At 39.8% G+C, this 26444-nt stretch overlaps 2 protein-coding genes across 3 annotated transcripts in view; one reads left to right on the top strand and one right to left on the bottom strand.

Moving 5' to 3' along the window:
* ACMSD (aminocarboxymuconate semialdehyde decarboxylase) overlaps positions 1 to 7057 on the bottom strand; it is a 34291-nt gene extending 27234 nt beyond the window's left edge. Inside the window, exon 1 of the mRNA XM_082762950.1 lies at positions 7004 to 7057. Coding sequence (XP_082619076.1) covers positions 7004 to 7042 — 39 coding nt within the window. The 5' untranslated portion in view covers positions 7043 to 7057. The remainder of the gene's footprint in view (positions 1 to 7003) is intronic.
* An 11551-nt stretch (positions 7058 to 18608) lies between these two features.
* Positions 18609 to 26444, top strand: part of TMEM163 (transmembrane protein 163) — a 95430-nt gene continuing 87594 nt past the window's right edge. The window contains exons 1-2 of one of the 2 annotated variants that reach the window (XM_082763039.1): positions 18609 to 19052; positions 23837 to 23956. In XM_082763039.1, coding sequence (XP_082619165.1) covers positions 18875 to 19052; positions 23837 to 23956 — 298 coding nt within the window. In that variant the 5' untranslated portion in view covers positions 18609 to 18874. The remainder of the gene's footprint in view (positions 19053 to 23836; positions 23957 to 26444) is intronic. The other variant, XM_082763040.1, reaches the window with a different exon arrangement.

Genomic DNA, 26444 nt, shown 5'->3' on the forward strand with positions numbered 1-26444 from the left:
CAGTAACCAGCCAGGGAGCCTGGATCCCAGAGGAGTGGCTCTGTGAAAGAACAAAGGCTTCTAGCAGAAAGTCCCTGTTAATGCATAAACTACAGCTGGCTGAGGGCAAAGGGAAGCATTCATGTTTATATTGGCAGTATAAAGGGGTTTGTTACCTAGAATCTAAAATGCAAGCTCATTTATAGGCTCAGCATTACGAACTGAAAATCATTCAATGAAATTGAATCAGAATAAATGTATTAAACAGGTTGATTTGAATTTCCTCCTTTCTCCCTCTTAGATGCTGAAATGACTTGTAGCGAGTGTATAATACGCTCTTGGTAAACAGTCATACCTCCTCTCTTCATTCCTTTGCATTTTCTTAAGTTATATTAAAAATTTAACAGAAATACTGAATCATAGCCAAATCTATGCTCTGCACTTCATTTCCTCCCTTTGATTATTGGTTTTCTGAGGATATTTACACATGCTACTGCATATTGGTGCTCAGAGCCTCTCAAATTGGTTCAAGATCAGGGAGGAGAATGGCTGAGATTACCATTAATTAAGGTCAGTGGAGTGCACTAGTTAATATGGCAAATGACTTCTGCATCCTAAGTGAAGCTTAACTGGAGCTCCCTCAGATTTTCTGCGTAATTACATCTCATGGTTCACCCTTTACTCAATTTAATATTACACTTCTTTCCTCCAAATACCCTTGTCTTTTACCTGTGTCGTACTGTTCTTTCTATAATTTATTTCTAATTAATAATTTAATAAAATAATTTATTTATATAAATTATTTCAACACAAGCTACTCACATGGTGTCTTCTTGCCAAAGCTGGTTAACCATTTATTGATTAAATTGTTTCTAATGAAAAAAGCAGATATTTTAAAACTAAATTTTGCTGTGAATCTTTCACCCTGAAATCAAGGAACTTGAAAAACAAGTGGTCCATTTTGTTTCAACCTTTTTCTGAGTTTGATATTTTATTTGGGCTTGATTTTTTTTTTTTAATGACTTTGTTGTATTTCCCTGCTTGTTCCCTCATTCAGCAAGTCTGCTTCTGATGTGGTCAGTTAACCTGCCTAATCTTGAAGTCAACTGCTTGTAACATGGTTGGTTGGTTGGTTGATTGTGTGCTTCTCTGCAACCTGAGATCAAGGAAGACTGAATGTTAAATAGGAAGCAGCAGCTTTTGGGAGAGTATGTGCTACAGTAAGCAGGAGAGCAAATAATTTGCTTTTGCACATCAGAAAAATGGGATTGAAAATAGCAATTATTTCCATTCCAAAATCCTAACCAGTCTGTTCTTGACCAGGCTGACAGGTCAAGCTGCAAATTTGCTCTCTTGCTCCCAAATGTGACAGGTATTTTGAACAATCCAGTACTAGAGTGTTAGCCAGCTGGCAAGAAACATCCTTGTATATACAAGAGCAGAGATAAGGAAGAAGTATTGATTCATTTTCTTCAATGAAGAGATCTCTGGAGGACAATTCCCCATTTAAGCATAGGAGGCAGAAGTACTAGTGAAGGAGAGGACCACAAGGTTTGTGTGTCTAGATAGTCCAAGATGCACAACAGCAGTCCAATAGTTTCTCCTCTTAAGTCACCATGGCTGCAGAGATCAGCTTTTCTTCAAAACTGTGCTTTACTTTTCTCAGCTCTAAAAAAAGATGGAGCTGTTAGTTGCTGCTCCCAAGACACAGATTAGCTTGCAAACAGTGTGTACTCCCACACTGCATTTCATTTAACAGCAAGCATCACTTGGAAACCATACCAGTCAAAGGCAAAATTTGCATCCATTTCAACTTGATCTTAGTGCCAGTAAGACATCTGGCTGGATCCATCACGGTCCATTGGATCAGCAGCAGAAGGACTGGCAGTGGCTACAAACAAGAGCATCTCCAGTTATCCTTGCACCCCGCTTCGAGTGCATAGGTTTGAAAAACAGGCCACCTTGCCTAATATTTTGGACAATCTGCCTTTTACCAGCTGAGTGACTTACATGCCTCGGCCTCTATACTGAGTTTGTGCTCTAATGCAACGTGACGGCTTTTAGCATGGCCCTTGCTATCTGTCTCCATCTGGTTGGGAATTTCTGGAGTGTGACGCAGAGGTGCAGGAGCTGGCAATGGTAGCTAGGAAGACATGCAACTTTTTCAGGCTGCCCTAGAGAGAGGGAGAGGAGCTGAAACTCACTGTGCTTTCTGTCAGGCAGGAGGTTCTGACCAGATGGAAGCTTTCACACGCAGAATGACTGGGGCAACAGAAAGTACATCCTACCATTTGAGGACATATAAAAGACCTGTTAGGTATCAGCCTCTGACCTGTACCCACTCTTGGGCTACCCACAGAGAATTTACATCCTAGAGCATTTAGATGAGACGGCAAAGTGCTGTGGTTTAACACTGATAGGCAGCGAAGTCCCACACAGCTGCTCCCTCACTCCCCGTCCTCAGCAGGATGAGGGAGAGGGAGAAAATGAAAAAGAAGGAAAAGCAAAAAAAAAATAAATAAATCCAAACCTTACAGTTTAATGAAAGGGGAAAAAAATAGCAAAGGCAGTAAGTGATGCTCAGGCACATCTTGGGAAGTAGGGCCTTGATACATGTAGCTGTTGCTCAGGAAGACCAACACCTTCATAACAAAAATGTTATGAAGCTTTTGCCCACCTCTTGCCCACCCCCAGCCTACTGGCCTTTGGAGAGGCAGCCTTGATGCTGTGCCAGCACTGTTCAGCAGTGGAAAAAACACGGTGGAAAGTTAGCTCCAGCCCAGCCAGGCCCAGTACACAAAGTGTGGAAAAAAAAAGTACATAAATCAGTCAAGGAATGTACTCACAACACCTGCTGGAGAGAACTAAAGTGCACAGGCATCTTCCCAGCCAAAAGGAGCCGCCTATGTACATTAAGAGGGAACATATATAAAGGTGACATGCCCCACCTGCATCACTACATTTATGTATGGCACTAGTTTCTTTTAGACCACTTGCAGAACTTAATCCTCTTCTGGGACTCCAGAGAACCCAGAATTTAGAGGAAATGGTAAGGCTTCCCTTCTGTGGGGAACAACAGCAATGGTTGTGGTTTCTGTTCTCATGAGCAATAATAGTATGAAGTTCCTACGCACTAGCTTCCATATGTAGATATCAAAATACTACGCAAAGGATTTATTTTTTTTAGGAAAACATCAGTGTACATAGCACAGCTACACCAGGAGGACACGTCCAGCTACAATTACACCCGTAAAACCCTTTATGAAGCTGTATCCCAGAGAGTGGGTGGCATTACAATTCTCCCTTCTTAAATACCATCTACCAAAAACTCCGACTGGACTGGCTGAACGCACGAGGGCTTGCCTAGCTCGCCGGGCTGTGATGTCTGCAGTTCCTTTATGCATGTCTGCAGAATTCAAGAGCAGAGATACACACATCTCCAGTCTGGATGCCACAGCATCAGCTCAAGATGACAGCAGTACCGGTGTACTGATCATTAAACACATTATTTTCCAAAATCCGAGGGCAAGGAAACTACACTTTTCATTTTGTTACTCAAAACCCTCTGCAGAAATGAACAACTGAAAGAGCTTCTGTTTAGACAAACATCAGAGCTGATGCTGCTCTGTGTCTGAGTCAGTTTAGTCTTGCAGAGAAATTGAGCTTTTTAGCTCAGATGTCACTGTACTGATGCATCTCTGATGCTTCTGAAGCTATCAAACTTGCCTGGTGAAGCTTCATGGTCGCACAAGCTCAGGATGACCTCACCAGGTGGTTGAACTATTAGACCTGCCACAGCCAGCACAGGACGTCACTAAAATTTATCGTGTAGAGGTGGCCAAGGTTGCTGATGCCTTTGGCAGCACACGAATCACACAGTGGTGAAAGCAAACAGTGTGTCCCATGCCAAATTCCTGGCCACTACTGCATGCTCTGCCATGTAAGGTAAGCCTTAATAAATGCTCATTTATTTTCAGGTTTCTAAAAATTGGTAATTTTTTGAAACTCAGATGGCATTCTGAATCCAAATAAAACCATATTACTGTCCTTCAAATAATATCATTTTCTTAATACACCACAACTGCAGTATTGTGATTTACACTTACCATGCATTTATCTTGCATAGAAATGTTCTACCAAATACAATTAAATAGATATTTTCCAGAATTTCAGCACAAGTAAAATAGAATTTTCTTTTTTTTTTTTTTTTTTTTTTACTTTTAGATATAAAAGAGATTCTACTTAAGAACATATCAGTCCAAGTGTCACTCTTGTGCAGTGAGAGCAACCAGACAGATACCAGTAGTGTGGGCCAGAAAGAACAGATGGATTGAAGCTTACAGCTACTGATATTAAAAGCATAATTTTCAAGTTAATACCCCATGGAAACATATGAGATTGTTGCAATCATTTAGAAGGTCGGTGTCTAAAATAAATAAATAATTATATGGTGCCAAATGTTGTCTTACAACTTTTTTTCATGTGCTGGACACGTCCCCACCTTTCTTTCCACAGGTCTCTCTGTGCCATTGTTTGGGGATGTCTGAATTTTAGGGATAAGATTGGTCTTCTCAGAGCTTTTGCTGCTTCAGAAAGACAGACAAGTAACCAACTATTCAAAATAATATCTGAATTTGTACTACTGCTTAAAAAAAATCCTACACCTGCCTCTAGAACACTGCAGAAGTGTGCTTATGTCTCCTCTGTGCTACTAAGCCTGAGATGAAGAAACAGGTTTCTTCCTGGATCCTCAAGGTCTGCTTGAACACGAAGTCGTATGATCCATTATTTCTGAGTGGCTGGGAATCCCACTCACCAAGGAGATCTTCTGCAAGGGACTAAGATGAAAGCCTGGTTTCCAGAAATTGTTGTGCAAATCATTAGTCCCAGCTTCGGTGATTTTAAACGATGCATTTACTAAGTCTCTGAGAGACAGGAATATTGATATCTGTAGACCTACAGCAATGAGTGCCAGTGCAAAGATCTTTCCAGTTACGCAGATATTTACAACGTAAATGTTCAGGGTTTCATAGTGCAGGTGCACTTATTCATTCATCTGGAAGACGTTCAGCAGAGGAATGCCTCCACAGAGGATTTCTGGAGCCTACTTTCACTTGCTGAGTTCAAATACGTGGGTTTTTTTTGTTTTGTTTTGTTTTGTTTTTCACATTTCAGGATTTATTTTCCCCCATACAATAATTCCAAAATAGTATTCATGCTTCAAAATTATTTCTTTTGAAATCCACAAGATCTTACGATTATTTACCAGAATGAGAATACAGTTCAGATTATCATAAAGATTAAGAAAGCTTCAAGTATTGAAGCTTTCACTCAGTTTTATTCATTCCAGTTCTTCTACAGAAGTTGCATCAGCAATTTCAGCAAAAATTTGTCCCAATGATTACCACTTTCATGTCTACAGATCACAGAAAATGTGGTCAGTTGGAAAAAACAACCAGTTGTTAACAGATGACTATAAGAATATAGTCATGACACTCATACTCTCCCACTGGTGTTGACCCTGAATGAAGCCTGGCACTGTGGAGGGTTATCTGATGGTTAGCATTACTTCCATCAAATATAATATAAATACTGATGGAAGTATTGCTCTGTTGTCTGGTGACAAGCAATTTTACAGTAGAATCAGAAGGTGATGCTACAGGTCAGACTACGTTTCTGTAATGCAAAAGGGGCCATAATGCTGCTGCACAGGCTGTGATTGAGTAAAGCTTTACAGAATATCCTATTAGCAGTTCTTAATGTTACTGTAAGGCAATGAACTGCTAATAGAACACTAGTAATCCGTCAACACAATAAAACTGTCACTAGTCTTTTCAGAAGAGATCTAGTAAGAGATAGTTTCAGATCAAAAAGTAGTTTTTGCAAAGATGGACCAATTTAAATGAGGAATTAGAGGTAAACTTTTCCCAAAGTTCAGTAGTTAAACACAAAAGCAGTTTAGAGTTTTTGGATTATGTCTGATTGCCCATGTCAGTATGGTGCCTCAGGGTAGAAAATTGCATTATAATATTATTGCATTATAAACCATACATTTGAACAATATTTGTGCAGCTCACTCCAAATACTATTGGTCACAATTTGTAGTGCATTAAGTGGAGCACCAACTAGTGATTGCAATATATACATAGAACACTTATTTAATATTGATTGAAATAGATTTTGCCTGTGGTAAGTGACGCAAGTTGCTGCCGTCTAATTTAGTGGCTGAAGCTTCAATGTCAAAGTACAATTGGGTTGAACTCCTGCTGCTAAGTGCTGGGAATTTGTAATGAATGTTTTACACATTCATACAATTTATTGCTTGATGAATGGTTGTTTTAAATTTGCTTCGTCTCTGGTAAAACAGCGTTTTTAGGAACAGAAAAGTCCATGCTTCCAAATATTCACTCTTCTCACACATTTACTCAACTCTGCAATATGTTCTTAAACAAGTGGATGTATTAAAATCCCCAAGGGGCCTGGAGCACTACCATTTGGATCACATTGTAGAACATACATTTCAAATACAAGGTTTTTATGTTGATTTTCAATAAATGCTCACCACTTACCAAACAGTAAAGGAAGGCCTTGCACTAATCTTTTTCATATGAAAATCTGCGTATTAATGATAAGATTTGATGCTATTTGTGAAGCTTTCGAGTTTCACATCCTAGTAACAAAATAGGTGTGCTTATAAAAAATAACCAATAATAAAATTTTAAAATAATTTCTGATACTACTAACAAACAAAAACCTACAAACTCTTCATCTCAAGACAAAAAGAAAGCAGTTACACCAATTCAGTGGAATTATACTCTAATCCAGAGTTGCAGTTTATAGGTGCTTCAACAATATAGCTGAAATACAGTTAGATTGCTTCTTAAGTCAGTCTGCTTTCCCATGATTCAGTGCAGTTCACTCAAAATCAAATATATATACGTGTATATATATATATATATATATGTATCTCAGAAGAGCACAGAGTGAGCCTGAACCAGCTGAAATAAAATAAATGATCCCCTACCTTGGTATGACAGCAGATGACAGACGCTACCACCAGCATTCACTTGTGCTACAGTCTCCATCATACCATGATGTACCTATCAGCAGATCCTGGCCTCTGCAACACGAGCTGGAGGATGAAGAAAGAAAGAGTTACTGTTGGAAAAAAGACAGATGCCTATACAAAACTTCCTGATGCCCAACCTGCTGATCTGAGCTTCCAAAGGCTTAATAACAGTGTGGTAGAAAGCAGGTACCGTGACATGTTTTACATCAGTGTCACTGAAGCGTTGAATCACATTGACCATCACAGGCAAGTACAAACTATAAACACTGCTAAGGCAAAGAATCATAAATTGCATTATCTATACCATGCACTGCATACAGCAATTAAAACTATACTTTATTAAAACTCAGGGGCTACCACAAGTGAAATAAAGCTTTGAGTAGAAAACATAAATAGCTTAACTGTCTGAATTTAGGGCAATTATTCTGATACTTTTTTACAACAGACACTGGTAGGTACTCTTCACAGAAGCCCAATTCAGAGACAACCTTAAATGCAAGTTGTTAAAAAAAAAAAATAAATTAAAAAAGTATTTTCCTACTCCATGCTTCATTACCAGGAAAATTTAAGAGACCTGTTTAATACTAAGCTCATATTTAGGGTTTTCTTGGCCTTGGATGATTTTCCATATTTGGCCCAGCTCAACCAAACTGGTTCATCTCAGTTTGTATTCTAGACCCCCTTTTACATATTATTTAAGATTCCATAGACAGTAACATGCACCATCACAATAAAATAACGTGCCCATTTCCAGCCTGGAATCTCTCATATTCTACATAACAAATCAAGATATAAATAACCTCAGAAAACAGAATGAGAACAGAGAACTGCACCCTGGACAATACATATCCAATCAGCAATATGATAAGCACTCTTTTGAGAATCCCATCTGTAGTTATGGAAGACAAGTTAAAACCAGAGGACCACCTAGCTATCTTTTCCCCCATATCATGGATTTAAAACTAATACCCATGTGCCTACACACACTGACACACACAAAAAATTAGCAAGCTTGGCATAAAAATTTGGGCCTTCCTGTCACCACATTCTTCACCCTCATGGTTCCTTTTTTCCTCCATCACTGGCTTTGCTACCTGCCTGTTTCATTTCCTCTCCTCTCCCTGCACCACTAGTGCTGCATCCTTGCTTCTCACATACCAAATCCTTGCCCTTGCCTTCTTCTTGCTGTTGGGAGAGCTGCTTGCTCCTTGCCTAATCACCACAAATTTTAGAATTAAAGCAAAAATCTTCTTTTGAAGGTGTTTGACCTTTGTTCTACTGCAGATGGTGCTTTGCTAGTTAGGACCTTCTGTTTTAGAAACCTCGCTCTTGAGCAGCATCTAATTGTGCAGTGTAAGGGGTCACTAATAGTTCATTTTACCTAGGTGAAGGCAACAACAGCTTACCTATATTTACACTTGCAGTGATAAATTATTCTGATAAGCTTGCCTGAATTACCTACTAAATAGAAAACAAAGTCTCCTATAAGACTCTCTATTTAAAAGCAATCTTCTGCCTTTACTTAGGATTCTTCCTATTACTTCAGCTGAAGCCATGTAGCCAGAAAGGAAGCAATTTGCAGCACTGAAGTCACTCTTCAAATGTTAAATGCAGAAAAGGTTGGAAGAGTTTTATTCTAAAAAGTGCACAGCACACAGGATCAGATATTGTTGCCATGGCTCACTTCCTTTATTGCTTTGAGCAAATCCATATTTGATGCATTAAGGATGGATTGGCTTACTCTTAGGTAGAAGTAGGTCAAGTGATTTTTAAGCCACAGTTCTTTCCCTCTTGCATAGGATAGGAGTAAGCACTATAGATCATTTCTTGTTTTTAAAGTCTTTAGCACATTCAATTATAGGGAAGTTTATAAATTAACTTGCAGTTAATGCATAATGCCATCTAGTGGAAAAATCAACAAGTATAGAGGCAACAAGTCTGTCTACATATCCCATGAAATGTAAGTCTAATCAGTGTTGCAACTACTTGACAGTTTTAATACTGAATTAAACTTAAGGCAGAAGAACTATAACTTAATTTTCAAAACCTCCATGATAAAAGATCTTTACCAAATTTAAATATATTCCAAAGACATTTTATCCCCAAAGGCAAGAAACACAAATCTTAATCCCAGTGAACTTGTATTTACAATGATTGTAGGATATGTAATAGACCTTGGAAGCCTCTTGATTTTCTTTTCCATTTTAATTTTACATAGGGGTTGATTTTTTTGATCAACAGAATGACACCCAAATCATCCGGTAAAGGAGGCAATTCAAAGAAGTTTACTGATACATCAGCCAAAACTACCTGTAATTCTGGAGAGTTTTAGAATGAAGAACATCATCTTCAGAACTATGAGGTCACTTTTCAGTGCCCATAAACAGATACAAGTCAGAATTAAGACAGTGAAAAAAGCCTAAAAATCAAATTTATACAATCTAAAGGAAATAGGCTTGTCATAAAAAGATCAGAGTAGACTAAGTGGTCAAGAGAGGCTATTTGTACCAGATAAGTAATATGCTCCATTAATAGCCTTTCCAAAGCCAACAGGAAAGGCATAATCCAAGGGAAGAAAGCCATTAGACTCTTTTCCTTCACAAAAACATAGCACCTGCCATTTATTGGCGAATTAACTTGCTCAGAGGCCTGAGTTAACACTGCCTCTTATCCTCTGCACATGTTGTGTCAACCTATTTTGATATTGCTTAATTTATCATTTACTAGGTAAAACCTTACAGTTACATAGCCCCTGATGTTTTATTGGCAGAATCCTACAAATTCGGACACGAGGGACCCAGTGGGATCATTCACTTCAACTCACATCTCTGAGGACTATCAGCACGCCTATACCAAGTCAGATGTGGTTACCTGTGGCTTTTTTCCCAGTTGAATTTAGAAATTCTCCAGGGAGGAAGACTCCACCATGTCTCTCAGTAAGCTGTTCAAGTGCTGCTCTAACATCACAGTGAAGAATATTTTGGATGTCCTTTCTGAACCTCTCAAGCCACAGCTTGTGGCCATTGTCCCAGGTTATCTATTCTGATGATTCTGCTTATATTTCCCCTTTAGTTTTGAAAACAATACCAAGGTAAAGGTTTTTAAGGATAGGATGACAAAGAAGCAGTTCTACTGAAGAAGTACAACACATTTTGGAGCCTCAAGTGATGTAGACATCTGCCTACAGTACCAGGCAGAACAGTCAAGCCTCATGTCTGAGGTTCAAACCTCAGACAAATGCCCCCTTTACCAATGCTGCCCTACAGCCAAGGCTGCATTTCCTGAACTTGCAGCATCCTGCCATTGTTAACTGCCTCTCTGGGAGTTGTACTTACTAAATTCAGTTTATCAGCCCAATCTGTGATTCACCAGCCAGTGGGACAAGACACAGTGCTGATACATTGCATTAGCAAGACAGCAATTACATTTTTTTTTATAAGCCATGAGTTGAGTCTCGAATAATTACATTTATAGAACTTAAAGGGAATCTGAGGTTCTTTTGGGCACCGAGATGAAAAACAAAATCGAGTGCTATTGCTATTTTTTTCCTTCTGCAAGCTGATCTTTTCAGAATTTCAAACTTTTGGCAAAGAAATTGTTTCCCACATGACACAAGTCATCATTTCTGACCCAAGTAAGGTTCAAAGCTGATGTAACCTGAAAAGTTATTCTATAAAAAGGGCTGTACCTTAGCACCTCCTGATAAGAGATTATACAGTTAGATCTTAAACATGTAAAAAACCACCACCACCACCAAAGAAAACAACAAAACAACAACAACAACAAAAACAGATTATAAGAAATAAAGACACCCTGGTACAAAGAAATGACTTTTTTTTTTTTTTTTAATTAAACCAACAGGTGAAAAAAGTAGGTACTGTTGCACATACAAACCCTTCTTGAAGGACTGTCTGCCCAGCTACACTTTCTGAGTGTATTACTTGGAAATGTAATACAACTGGTTTAGGAAAATCTATTACTTATTTTTTTTACAAATATTGCCTCAAATTGACCAAAATTATAAGTAAAACGTACCTAATTTGTACAGCCCACATACACCTGTGACAGTCAATAGATAAATTAAAATGAAACCAAGTACATAAACTTTATAAGTAATGTAAACACCCTAAAATACATATTTTCTAACACGATGTGAAAATTAAGTGAAATATCTGTGGCTGTTGAAATGTTTTTGAACCCTGATATTGAAGGTACATGTAGTCTTGATGGCGGAGAAGAAGCTGTCTATATTACTGTATGATCGACCATCTCTTGATTATTTTTAGGGCACCATTGACAGCTTTGCAGAAAATGAAAAATGTGACTGGAACTCAGCTTATTAAAGATGCTACTCTTCCCTGTAAAATTAGCAAATGCTGGTAGCCATGCATAACTCCATGTCACTGCTAAATGTAATATAAATGTTTTAGTATGCTTATTAACCAATTACCCTGTCACCTTATACAAATTCAGATGATATTCAGTATGGATAGATAAATGTCAATATTCACAGCACATTTCATCACTCTAGATCAAACAGATCCATCACTTTTGCTACTGCTGCACATGAAAAATGGCTTAGCTGCAATACAATAGAAAATTTTGGTCTTCAATTCCACAAGACACTAGCTCCTGTTTCTTCTCACTAGAATAATACAGTGAATTATGTGATTCATGTTCTTAAAATCATAAAGGGGATTTTAATCACTGTTTCCTATTTTTCCCATTGCCCACTGAACCTTTTACCTAAGAGGATGAGAAATAAATATATCCAGAAAATCGAGGATGCAAGGATCCTATTAAAATTGCTCTACATGCTGCCAGCATTATTTTTGCTTAACCCAGTAATATTCCTAAAATTAGTATCTGAAGAATTTCATGATATTACCTACAGTGATAGAAATGAAATATTCAAACTCAAATTGCATGCCAGGAGTCAGGAAAGTAATTCTGCTACCACTCAGGAAAAAAAAAAAAAAAAAAAAAAAAAAGCAGAAACAAAACCAAACAAAGAAATGTAAGCTGGCAACAGGTGGACTAAGTACCTGGGAAACTGATCTCCATCAAAACCTAGAAGAGTGAGATGATTTAAACAGTCAAGCCTCTCTCTGGACAGATAAAAACAACAACAACAAAAAAAAACAACCACAAAAAACTGGCACACAATAGAATGAATGTAGTTTCCTGGTTATGAAGAAGAACATGTTTTTACAAAACATTCATGTTGGCTGTGGCTAACATTCTATTTTCAAACACTTTCTACAATCATCCTGGCTAAGTACTCAAGTGGAAATGCACAGAACCCTAGTTGCAATTCACTTGGCATAAGAAAAGGATAAGATATTCTTTTCCAACTCTCTAAACAATGTGGATTAGCTATTCAAAACAATACAAAAATATTGTCATATACATTTTATCAGACAATTCACAGCATAAGTGAAGTGTGGAGTCTTTACTTACCAGTAGAGTGGAAGGAATATACATATCGTTAGTTTGCTACAGGTTAACAAAAATGTATTTCTTCAAATACTTCTACATCATCTTCTGATAAAAAAAATAAATATACAGCAAGGCAAAAGAAGATCACTCTTTTGTTGATGATGCTACTTGCCAAAGAATAAGATTTTAATCCAAGTCACAGCTTAGAGAGTTTAAAAGATTGGAAAAGCAAATAGGTATGGGTTGGACAACACTATGCATAAATCCCATCACATCTTTCTTCTGACACAGACAAATCCTATAAATAAATGCAAATAGTCCCTTTTTCTCATGAAATCCTTACATTCAAGGTAGTCATTATGACTCTTATTTTTTAATATATTTTTAATGCATAAGGCTAAATACATTTGTTTAAAATAGAGGCATGCAATCTTGCATGATGTTATGCTTCTCTAAACAAAATAGTAAGTTTTTGTGGGTAAACCTTTGGTTTCCCCATATTTATATTTAATTTTTAATTCTAAACCGGTTTTTAAAAAGTTTTAAGATGGGAAATGCCCATTGTGCAGAATCTTCTTCATGATCTGCTCACTTAAGGATGACATATTTTGCAGTGTTTCACTCCTCTTTTGAAGCCACAATAGCATTTATTAATGCTCATGGCTCCAGCTCGCTTGGGCATTTTTTGCAAATATGATCCTGCAACATCATATAGAGGAAGAGTAGGTGCTTACGTGAGGTGTCATCAATTACTTACCAAGGTCATTGCAAGCTGTATCCCCTGGGAATCGTATTATATGCACTCTTTCATAGCCTGAAGGAAAAAATACCAAATTATCATATCCTTTTCTCAAAATAACAATCTGATTATTTTTGACCCAAGTTAATGTTCAGTCTAAAAATGCCAAGAAGAGAAATTAGTTCAATTTAAACTCTATTTAACCCATTGTAAGAGAAAAACACTAAGTGACCTCCATACATTGGGTAATAATTTAACCCTGCTGTGCAGTTTAAAAATTAATGTACCATTGTTGTACTAATATCATTATTATTGCATTATTTTAAATTAAAAAATAGGGTGACTAATGCTAGGTTCAGAGGTATATATACAGATTTAAGAGAACATAGTATAGAATTTCTCATCCTGTAGACCGTGAAACATGCTGTGGGACTACAAGTGATCTATAAAACAATAGGAAAATATGTATCCTCCTCCACCTACATGAAAAAAAATAAGCAAACAAAAGAAACGGTTAAAAACATCCTACAAAATTTAGACTAATTTGTATTTGCTCATAAAACAAAACTATGGAAGCCAATACTGCACAAGATGGTCAAGAGACTATAAAAATAAAAGATCAGGTTTGTTATAAGAAGGCTGTGAAATACAGAATCTGGAGGATTTCATCACTTTAGAGATGTATTTCATATATTAGTTTCGCTAGAGAAAATGTCTAAATGGCAAAGAATCATACTGTCTCACCCGCACAATGGACACAAAATGGTAGTTGTATGGCATGCACTGAGTGTTTAAAAAATACCAACACTTACTTGAAGGCTTTGCCTTTAGAAGTATTTGGATGAATCAGTCTCAGAGCTTGGCCTTAGAGGAGTAACAGTGAATTTTATCTATAGCGATGACCTTTACAGGATGGTTGTCTGCCCATCCACTTGGAATTGGATTGGTACTTAGTTTTTGTTTCAGATGTGTCTCCTGTGGAACTGAATGGGGATGCGATTACCTCCTGCTGGAGTTCCATGAAATACCAACTGATGAAAGTACGAAGTGAATGTTTTCTTTTGAATGTCATAAGGCCTCTGACCAAACTAATAAACCATCCTGGCCTACACTAGCACTCCTGATACTGCAATAAAATGTCAGTGACAAATACAGTATTTTGCTGCCAGAAAAAGGCCGTTTTTCCATTTAAGATGTGTATGAAACACAACCCTGCAAACAAGTTGGCTAATGGTGACAGTATTGTATTGCTCTTATGCCTTTAAACATACTAAAACATAATCACCGGGCCAGCTGACACTCTTCCCAAATATGCAGGAGTGCTCTCAACTTAAGTGCTGCACTCAAGGTGCTGGTCAATATGGAATATCGACTAGTTAATGTCAATCAAAACAAGCAAACTTCCTTCTTCGGAGTCTCTGAATGCACCACAGTGTTCTGCTAATTCAGGTGAAAATGTTCCTGTAAGTAGTGTTAAAAAGAAAAGGAAATATAAGTCTAGAATAGATGTACCTCTCATTTTCAGCATGACAAATGAACATACTAACACATCCAACTGTGCTTATAATGAAAATGGATTTATTTCACCCTACAGAGACTGACAAGGAATAACAGATGTTCTACACTCGCACAGTGACCACTGTCTGACAGAAGAAACGGGACCTGTTTTCCTGTTGCCACCCATTGGTTCCACTCTGCAGAATGAGGTAATACCATGTTCTTTCTGCCTCTTTGCACTGTGCTACTCTTTATCATGCCATAGTGGGCGCTGATGGTAGTATGACAATGTTTAAGTGAAACAAGGGGACTATAACAGGACGACAGCTTACTCTACTGTCAAGAGAATGCTGTTTCCCCAGGAGAATGTCTACCTTGGAAATGAGTAAAATGATGGACCTCATCCAAACTTTGTCAAATATATTTTTTTTTTCTGTGACTGCTAAGAGTTAGAGTGGGCCTGAAGGAAGTATCACAAATCTGATAGGTATTTTTCACTTATTCAGTAGAAGGAAGGAGGAGGGGCAGGAAGAAGGAACAAATGAACCACCACCACCACCACAAGTAACCTCAGCAAAAACAGAACACAGACAATCTGGATAAAGAAAAACAAGGTTTTCTTCATTATCATTGGTTGCTGGGGTGCAAGAGACCTCCATCCAATTTGGAACCACCTTTTCTATGGAAGGCAAAATGTTATGGAAATTACAGGCAGTTCCAGCAGGGAAGAAAGTTCTGCAAGTGGATGTTAATCTTGCAGCAGCTACAGAACATGGGGTGGCATCAGCTGATTTAGATTGAACCCAGGGAAGTGATTTTTCATTGATTTTTTTGTTTGTTTGTTTGTTTTTAATTGATTTGGGATTCTCCTGGTTCCTCTCCAACAAAGGGATATTTGAGAAGCCAAGAAATAATATCATATAATAACACAATGATTATGGCCAGGTCTTTTTCTCTTAGTTGACTTTGCATACAGACTTGCTACACAAAAAGTCCAAAAGGGATGGAAAACAGGACCCAGGTCTTTAAACCCCTAACCTTACCTCTTTATCCAATGTAATATACTTTGGGTCAAAGAGGTGTCATGAGAAATTATAGGCAATGCTGGAAAAGAAAGCAGCTTCTGGCTTCTATGATGTTGCAGTCTTTCTGCTTCTCAATAGCCAGCTTATATAAATAATGGTCTGATCTGAAAGACTCTGCATTGTGGAGCTGAATGTTTTGAATTTGTATTTACTTACAGGCAGAGTACATCCCTTCTCATGAGGCCATGTTTGAAAGCACTGAAAAGAGTAATTTAGAAGAAACACCAATATTCTTTACAAGCCTCATATTCTTTTCTATAGCCTGAACACTATAGCATTTATACAAATAGAGACAGCTGCAGCCCCTACCAGACAGTTTCATGCAAGAACAGCAATTGAGAACATCTAAAAAAAAGAAAACGAAACATATTAAAGTTGAAAACTTCTGGTTAGGTCATCCTAGCTTTTTTTTTTTATTATTATTATGATTGTTATTATTTTTACTTTCATTTCCAAGTCATTTGGAAACCTGCCTCTTTCACCTCCTTTTAAAGAACCAGAATTAGGAATCTCCAGGAACTTTCCTCTTGTGATGATTTCTGGAAGTTATAAGAATGCTAGAGTAACTTACAGAGACTTACAGAAAGGAAGTAGTGTTCGATGCGAATCAGTGGTCTGTTTTCCATTTATGCAAGGAATCCTGCTGGAATCCATTTGATATGGACATATCTCCCTAGAAGAGAGAGAATCTTGCAGTAGTTGTATTAGGCAGCATTAAATCCGTTGCAGCAATTTCAAGGGACTCTTCATGGCTTGCAATGGATAAACTCTGCATGGGAGCATGACTCCCAAATCTGACTCAGAGGTTTTGTATCCCTGCCAGGTGCTGAAAAGTGATTTGGCCCCAATCCTTTGTCTCTCATCAGGTTACAAAATTGGTTCTACTCAAAGGTAAGGATTTTCTTTTCTTTACAAACACATTATAAGTGCTACAGAGATGTGGCAATCTAATACTTTGAGCAAATAACAGAAGTTATTTTCTACTTTTCATTCTCATATCTCATATCTATATCTCATATCTATGAACAGCCCATAAAGAAAAAAAATATATTTGCAGGAGTTACTAGTTTCCAATCTCTCCCAGCTAAGCCCAAACCCCAAAAAGCATTTCCCTCAGAATAACTCACTTGTGTTAGCTTATGCAAGTGAGAATGTCTTTTGACATTAACATCAAATAGACACTTGGCAATATTGCATCCATTACATGAAGGAAAATAAAAATACTTTAGGCATTGTTTATATTCACGTTTATGTCAATCCAACTAGAAGAGCAAAAGCCCTGAGATCACCAAGCACAGTAAGATAGATAAGGGTGAAGATCAAATTTAAGTGAGAGGCAGAAGGCTTCAAAAATATTTCGTTTAGTATACACAGCAGACTATACATGAAGGAATCATTAGATTAGGTAAAAAGCAAACACCAGTCCCTCTCGCCATGATAGCCAACTCAATTCTATAAGGTTGAATTCCATCTTCATTCTATAAGGCCTGAACATCAATAAGTTTCTAAAATTATAGTTTATATACCTTTCCTTAATGTTTACTTACATTTACTTTTTAAAATAATAAATGTTTTAAAATACAGCTGAAAAGATTATCATACAGCATTGAGGCATTTGCTTAAAACTAAGTCAGCTCACTAGCTCACGAACCATTCCCAAATAGGTATTCCTAAATCGTCACAAAACTTTTTTAAGGCAAGATTGACAACATACAAAATCATGTTCCTCGGTTTGCATAAATACTGGTTTCCCACTGGTCTTTCCATACTCCCCAGATTTGCTAACCTGTCAAAAGAAAAAGGCAACCTGAACTTTATATAACATAAATGGAGATTATACGCTTACGTACCAACTGAGGACCCAGGCTGCAGTGTCTAATTGTCTTCTGGTATTTTCCTAGATGCAAGTCAGAGCACAGTGCAGTTTCAACATTTATCTGCATGCCAGTGAGCACGCAACTGGGAGCCTGTGCTAGCACAGAAAACGCTTTTCCTTATTTGCACTTCTCTATTTAGTCATTAGAAACCAGCAGAGAGGAAGAAGCTAACAGCTCTGGCACAGATCTATCAGTAAAATTCTCTATTTTTTCCCCACTTCTGTTCTCCTAAGGTGTTTTTTTTTTTTTTTTTTTTTTTTTTTTTCACCAGTGTTTTTCTGTGGCCCTAGGAAGGCCAAGCGAGAGAACTGTGTGTGTCTGTGGACACCAACAAGTCTCCAGCTCTAATCCCATGCACCCCCATGACACCGCCGTATGTTTTGGGACAGATTTTAGCCTAATATTAACTAATAGCTGTCTACATGACCAAATTTCACCTCTGCGGGATCTGAGAGGGGTGCTTGTGGTCCTGAAAAATGGCAATAGCGGATGGAGAGAGAGCAAATTCACCTGCAAATCTGGCAAGAGGGGCGGATGGCGCCTTGCTCCACTGCCGGACCAGCACCTCGGGAGCGGGGGGCAGCGTTTGCCCCTCATCCTAAGGGGGCCACGGGGGGCTCTGCCCTCTGAAGACACCCCAAACCCCGCAGGGGGAAGGCAGAGCCCGGCATGGCGAGGGGAGCCCGACAGGCCAAGCGCCTCAAGCCCGAGATCCCTGCGGGCTGTGGGGGGCTTCCCTCAGCCTCAGCCAGCCCCGGCGGCCCTGAGGGGAGGGAGGGCCGCCACCTCTCCCCTCCCCAACACCCCGGCGGGACGGCGGCTCCTCACAGGCCGCTCGGCACGGGGCACAGCTGCCCCCCGGTCCCGGTCCCATCCCCGGTCCCGTCCCCGGAGCCGGGCGCTGCTGCTGCCGCCTCCGAAGGCGCTCCCCGGGGCGGGGAGGGGAAGGGCAGCGCCGGGAGGCGGCACCGCTCTCCCACCTGCCCCCCGGCGGCGGCGGCGGCGCCGAGGTTCGCGATGAGGCGGCCGCGGGGAGCAGCCGGAGGAGTTTGTTCGCCGCCTGGCCCCGGCTCCCTGATGCTCTGAGCCGGAGTCTGTCTCCTCCTCTCCCCGGGCTCGCACCCGGGCTGGATGCTCCCGCTCGCTCCTCGCCTCGCCGCTCCGCTCGCCAGCCGCCTCCTCGCCAGCCATGGAGCCGTCCGCAGCCGCCCTGGACAGCACCCCGGACCCCGCCATCGTGCAGCCCCCCGGGAGCAGCCCGGCGCTGCCCCCCCGGGAGCAGCAGCAGCAGCAGCAGCAGCAGCAGCAGCAGCAGCAGCTGCGGATCGGGGAGAGCGGGCAGTTCAGCGAGGGGCTGGAGGACCGAGGTGAGCGCCCGGCGTCCCTCACCGCGCATCCGCCTTCCCCCGGGGCAGCCTCCCTCCGGCCCCGGCCGCCCGACGCCCACCCCCGGCAGTTTTTTAATTTTGTTTTTTTCCCCCCTCCGTCTTCCCCTGCAGCCCCCTGACGGCCGCAGCACTACCTCCTCACGTCTCCACAGGAGCCCTTCCCACCCCTGTCAGCCCCACACCGGCTCTGCCCGGACCCCGCGGGCACTCCTTCACAGCACCCCGCTCCCCGAGCCTTTCCCTTTTCGTTTCCCAGCTTTAAAAATCTCCTCACAAACTCCACTCGGGGCTGCTCCCACCGAAAACTTGCCTGCCCCGGGGCGCACATGGCGCCGCCGGGCTCCTGTCAGCGGGGCCCCGGGCGGCCAGGTCAGTCAGGGCCCTCCTGAGTCCCCGTCCCCCGAGTGGTGTTTTATTCTTTTTATTCTTTACCGAAGACCCTGACCAGGGGTGGAAGGCTGCCTGCTTCCCAGCCGTGCTAGCCTCAAACACGTTAATTTTTGGACGGCTGTTGGCGGTGTGTGAGGCACTTGGCTTACCTGCCGCCCGTCTGGGAATACAGGCAGCTGCCATTTTAACCCTCTGCCTTGCCCCGGCCTCCGTAACGCCTCCAGGCTCCTGTTCCACACAATTTGTCTCTATTTTTTATTTCACATACTGAGTTTTCCTTAGCATCTCTGTTCCATTTTGTCCCATTTCTCTTTTTTTTTTTTCGTTGTGCATCCCAAAGTCCCTTTTGTGTTCCCAGTCTTCACCACATCCTACACGTAACCCCTGTATCCTCCCGGTCTCTCTCCAGCTTTCCGAACTCCTGTGCTTGCTCGCTTATTTTAGCCATGAAATAGATGTACTGGGGAAGAGGAATCACCACCTTCCCTGCCTGCTTTTGGTCACGTTGGGACTGGGGACAACCCTTTTCCCAAGGGTGCCCTTACTGTCACAGCCAATGGCAGGTGGCAGGCATCTCGACTGAGGGCAGCTTGAGGCTTCAGTTCTGTTTTAAGTAGTAGGAATCGGAAATTTTGGTTAGGGTTCAAACGTGGAAGTTTGAGTGCAGAAATTTCCCGTTTGTGCCCAGTATGACAGAGCTAAAGATGAAAGCTGGGCCTTTTGCTAGTAAGGGTAGTTCCAAAAAGAGAGAGCGCAATGTTCCTAACCTTTCTTTCCAGGAGGGAGAAGAGACTAAAGCTGCTGATTATTTCTTTCTTTGCATTCATACTCTTCCAATGGCCCTTGTGGTAGCTTTTTCTTGCAGTCTTTCATAGGAAAGTCACCAATTCCATCTCCCAGCTTAATTCCCAGCCATCATAGAGGATATTCTGGTCTGCTTTTTGCAGGTTGTCCCCATTGGAATTGTTACAGTCTGTCCTTTTAGATTGTACTCTTTCTTATGCTCTTTTCCTATGAATCATAGCTGATCCAGTTATAGAGATGATACTTCCATGTTTGCTAAAAATAAAAAATAACCTCAAATTTCAGAACAAGATATTTGCTCTTAGAGATCTAGACCCAAATTCGGTGGTATTTTTTTTTTTTTATGGGGTCCTTAAATTGACATCTTATGTGAACAATTTTTCTATTTGCCTTATCTCTTTCACAAATTCTAACTTGACATTTTAAAATGATCCTTTAGCCAAATAGAAAAGTACTTCTGGTAAGTCAGCATATGGTAAAGAATATCCTAGAATCACTTCACAAATATGCCAAGCTTGTGTTCTGCAACTGTTAGGCAGGTTTTTTTTCTTCTGATTTTTTTTTGGAAGAAAATCAGCTAATATAGGAAGATACTAAAAGATAAAGTAAAAATCCAGGGGATTTAACCAGCTCATCGTCTCTTCTTTAACATAGGGTTATCTATGTATTAAATAAATAATTGTCAGTAAAATTATTCAGTATGCTAATATCAGGGTGGAGGAATTTTATCAGCAGATACAAGCTTTTCATTTTTGTTGCAATGCAGGTTATACTGAAAGTATCATTCAGCCTGCCTCCAATGGATGCTTAAAATTTGTTTTCTTATGGTCAGAGAAAAAATGTGGAGGTTTACCTTGTGAATCGTGTTGTTGTGTGTAAATTAATGAGCAGGTGTTGATTCTCAATAATTTCCATGTTATGGGTTTGGTAGTCCTGTGAATGAGTTTGTATTTTTGTGTGCTGTCCCTTGGGACACTCCTGAGAAAAATACAATCTTTTAAGGGAAGAGAATTTTAATTACGGAAAATACTACTTTAGGAAGGAAGGGATCATATCTGATAGCTAGAATATGCCAGCCATTTTGAGAGAGAGAGAGAGAGAGAGAAAGACACACACACACACACATGCACGGCAGAAGTGGTTCAGTTTTATAAGGATTGCAGTCTCTGTCATACTGGACACGTGCTTGACATGTGAATACTAATTAGCAGTGCTTTGCCAGCTCTGGGGCTTATTATTCACTTCTCAACTTAATTAGGATATTATTTGAATTGTAATTATCAACTGTATATGTTGGTCTTCCCAGGTAATAGTGAGCAGTAGCCATGAACTATAGGATGTCTTTAAAGAAAGAACCAGGTGAAGGATGTTTCTTTCTCTGTTTTGTGTTTATTTCATGTTTGAAGTCTTGAGAATCAAAATTGGCTAAGGAAAGCTTTGCTTTATACTCCAGCAAGATTTGGGCCTTAATTTAAAATGCTTGTACTGGGGAGGGGGCAGGAAGGGGGAATCACAAAAACATGAGATTTTTTCTATGTGGTTTTATTAGTAGAAGTTAATCCTTCATTTCAAAATCTGTTGTTATGGATCTCATATCAGATAGCAATTAAACTGTTAATCATTATGTGTCCTGTCAGAAGATAGGTGAAACATTGCAAAAAATATGTATTTTTTCACAAAAATGAAGGGAGGCTTTGTGAGAAATGGCTGTGCAGTGCTGTAGGTAAAGGACTCCAACCTTTCGGAGTTGTCATCTGGTGATTTTCAGGTGTCAGACAAAGAATTTGCATATTAAGACACAGACCTTGTTTTCTGTTGGGCCTAGTAATTCTCTTGTGCGCAAGTTTGCAAATTCTTTTTCATTCATGAAGAGTGTAGCCTAGAAGGGAGGAAATATTTGAAGTTGTCTGAAAACACAGCATTAATTTAAATTCTCCCAGTGTCTTTCTGAACTCTCTAATAGAGAAACTCTCTCTGCTTTCCAGGCAGAGTAATTGACGTGAAAAAGCGTAAGGCGTTTTTCCAAGAGAGGGAGAATTCCACCAACTATTCTGGGATTAGAGTTCTGACAGGCTGGAAGTGGCAGAATAAAATCTGGTGGCTCAAATTGCTACCAGCCCTGGATGCCTACCCTGCTGCTGACACATTGTTGCCCCTGAGGCAGAGATGTCTGATTCACTTCTGTGTTGATTCCGAAACCACTGCAGTGTTGAGCCAGCGCATTACAGCCAGCTGAAATTAATAACTGCTAGCATTAATAAACTGGGCTAAGCGTGGTGTGGGTTCAGGAGTACGCTCATAACCAGATCAGGTGTCCCTACCTCCAGGGTTGCAGTAGCCATCAGAAAGGTTGGAGATAAAACTGGGGGAGGCGAGGACAGTGACAGCTTCAGCTGTTAGATTTTAATCTGCCGCTTTGTCTGCCAGCACTCCTCTTCCCTACCCTTTGCCTAAGACATTGGACTGAAAGACTGTGCTATTTCTACACACATTTCAATGACATTTCTACACACAGCGCCCTACTTCTGCACATTGTGGGCAGGCAAGTCCCTCTGAAAAGGGATCATCACCTGAGAAGGACCACCCACAATTTCTGGAGTAATTCATTAAGAAAGTTAAAAGTCATCAGGCCTTCTGTCACCAGCAGATTTGAGTTGGAACTTGCTGGTGAAAAAAAATGTATTTGCATGTTTCAAATTAGATGAATATCATATGCAGAAAAGAATCTGGATGGGATAAACAAATGGCAAATATGTTTAATTATGAATGCATCAGAAAAGTGCCTTAAGACTCAGACTGAGAGAACGAAAACCAAAGAACGTACTTTATTTTTAACTTGGGTTCTTTTCTGCAATTTAAGATGAGTGGACAAAAGATTCCCACAAATTGAAAGCATCAAAGAAGAGAGGAAGCAGTCCTGTTCCCTTTTGTTAGCAGACTTTTGTGCTGATTAGAGTAAGGCCCGAATTGTTCTTCAGACAGTTCCTGGTGCAGCTTCTAGACGGGGATGTATTCTTACCTTTGGGGGAGGACATTATGCTTCAAGAGTTCTTTTCAACTGTGCTAGCTTTGATTCTAAAGTGTGCCTGCTTCTACTTTGATGCTCAACATGTGCAGTGTGTTCCCGTGCATTGGTAGGTTATTTCTCAGAGGCTGGCGGACACAAGTTTTTCTCCTATGTTAATTACGTTCAGGATCCTGAGCTGCAGAAATGATTTTTGATCTCAGTGAGTGTAGGACGGGGCTCTCTCTTGTGTAGATGTACAGGTGGAAAACACAAGTGATGTGAATTTCTGTTAACTGCCACACAACTGCAGTGCTCTTACAAGTGGCTGAGGTGTGGGCCTTACCTTCCGTGTGGAATCAAACCAGCTTGTGTGTGTTGTGCTTGCTTACTCATACATTTCTGATGGCTTTATTCACCTAACTGTGCTAATGTGAGGAGGATTTGATTCTGTATTGATATGTAATGTAGAATGTAAATATGCGATCTAGGTCTGAACTAACACAGCTGTGTTTTTAAAAAGAGCATTGTATTGTTCATACCCTCTTTGCTTATTGCTTATCAGGTTTACTAGAAAGCAGTACAAGGCTAAAACCTCATGAAGCTCAAAGCTACAGAAAGAAGGCATTGTGGGTTTCCTGGGTCTCCATTATTGTCACACTGGCTCTTGCAGTGGCTGCTTTCAGTGAGTATTGGGAATATTTTAAATCTTCACACCTCTTTCTTTTTTTTTTCCCTTTTTCTTTTTTCTTTTTTTTTTTTTTCCTTCTTTATTCTGTTTGATTCTCAGATTTTTTCAGAATCTTTATGGAAGCTTTCTCATGTTTTTTCTTTGCAACTGCTAAAAAGGTTTCTCTCTAGACTGCCTGTGTCTGCATGGTGCTTATAAATTAGTAAAACTGTTGTGTTTTTTTTTCTGCAGAGAATAGGGTTGTTGAAGGTCGGAGAAAGAAACAGGAGATGTTCATTCCTGTTAGTATTTATGTATGTGGAACTGTTCATTTTACAGAACAGTGTAAAAAAAAAATCATTATGGAGTGGATTGCCTTTAACCAAAGGGGTCAAATATGACAAGCCTTAATCCACCTGGGATTCATGGTTGGAACACCATAATAAACAGCAGTGAATTATAAGGGGGAAATATATAATTTTTCTTACACTAGCAGATAACCTAACAACTTGTTCATGTGAAAGAGAAATACCAGCCTGTTTTTAAGCCAGTGTTTTTCCCTAAGTTTCAAGAAATTTGTCTATTTTACCTTTACACAAAATTTTGAAAAACAAAAAAACAAAAACCCCTTTATTTGGAAAAGTGAAATATATTTATTTTATTTCAAAACAGGAAAAAATGCCGCATTGTGTAAATAAAGATATATTTCAGTTCAATGCAAAATTTTAAACCACTAGCATTCGAACTTAGTCAGCTGAGGAACACTACATTTCCATAAGAACCAAAAGAAATGTGGAGTCTGGATCAAAATCTTTGCAATGGCACATTCTTTGTTTAAAAGAGGAAAAAAACAAGAATTATTACATGTGTATGTTTGTATAAGCAAAAGGAAAGCTCTGTCTAAGAGACAAGGCATCAAAATGATGGTTTGATGTCTCAAACCATCATTCTTCAGCTTGAAAAAGACACTTGCATTTTTTTTGGAAGCTGCAGCAGCATGTGTTTTATTATTCTAATCTGCAGTGTTCGACCTGCTGCTGGAAGTTGGTGTCAGCTCCCAGGAGAGATTATTAGAATCTGACCAAATGGTCTCTGAAACCCAAAATACATTACTTGGAGCGGTTTTTATGGAAACATAGGTACGACGGCTTGATTCAAAAGCAGAGAAAAGAGCAGGAACACTTAAAAGCAGAGTCTAACACTAAAGAATTTGAGCATTAACAAGAAAGCAGGGCACCAGAGTTTCCATTTTGTTCTGCTTCATGAAAATGCAATAGTCTGTCTTTTGTACTGCAGCAACATAAAACTGTGTTTTAGAATAAAGTTAATTCCTTTCATATTAACAATATAATTTTAGGAAATATTGAGAAATAGCTTTATTTTATTTTAAACTTAGGTCAGATTTACGAGATATAAGCACAAAAACAGCAGTTAAACCACTCCATTTCTTTTAAAAAGGTCTCTTAAAATTTTGTAATTTAGTTAGGTTATCTGCTATCTTTATTTATTTTTTTCCCCTCTTTATTTTCCTTATTTGTGTCATTCTGGTAGTGTTGAGAAATCCTAACAACAAAAGGCAGATAGAGTAGTCCCTGCCTGCATGTATATTGTGGAATTGGTGGTCATTGAAGGACTGCAATCAGCTATGTTTATGCAATCTTTCCTCATGGCCTGAAGGGGTTAAATTTATGAAGAACAAAAGAGGAAGCAGCACACATACATATTCAATTTGTAGGGGATCTCTTAATAAACTATTGACAGTTAACTTATGTGCCACTGAACTATTGTCAGGGTGTTTGGTATGCTTAGTATTAAAACTTCTTAATCTTTGAGGAAAATGCAGTGGTTCTAGAATCATTTTGCTCCCCCATGCGATTTTGCAGTTGTGTTCAGTTTATTGTCTCACATCTCTTTTGCTGTCCTTTTAGCAGGTTTTTCTAGCCACTCCGTGATCTGGGAGACATGTCAGGTTCCCAGAGTTTGCTGCCTGTTTTATATAAATGACTGGTTGTCACCCTGGGGTGTCTGACACTGCCAATTCTTTGCAAACACCTGCTATTTAAAGTATCCTGCTTCCTTTTTACCTCTTGTCTGTAATGGTAAGGTGTTAGCAACATAGCCGTGATGTGCAGTGAGAAATGGGAACCTGCTGTGGTAATTGTCAGGCTACACTGACGTACTCTCACTACTCTTTCTGATTTCCTCATAAGGTCTATATGCAAATTTCTGGTTTATACTCTTACAGGCCTCAAAATCCTTTCTTCTGAATGTATCTTACAATGCTGCTTTGCAGCTGCAATTGATATGGTAAAGATGCTGGGCCAGGGAATTGGCATCGCTTGGTAACTGCAGCTGAAGAAATGGGGCACCTGGAGGACAGGAAAAATGCTAAGGAAAGTGATACTTGTTGCACGGACTGTGTGTGGAGTGGGGAGGTGGTTCCCAAGCCCCCTTGTCCAACCAAGGATTTGTAACTAGACTTCCTTCCCTTTTTTTATGACCT

The sequence above is a fragment of the Aythya marila genome (assembly GCF_965140915.1).
Source record: "Aythya marila genome assembly, chromosome: 6".
Classification (NCBI taxonomy): Eukaryota; Metazoa; Chordata; class Aves; order Anseriformes; family Anatidae; genus Aythya; species Aythya marila.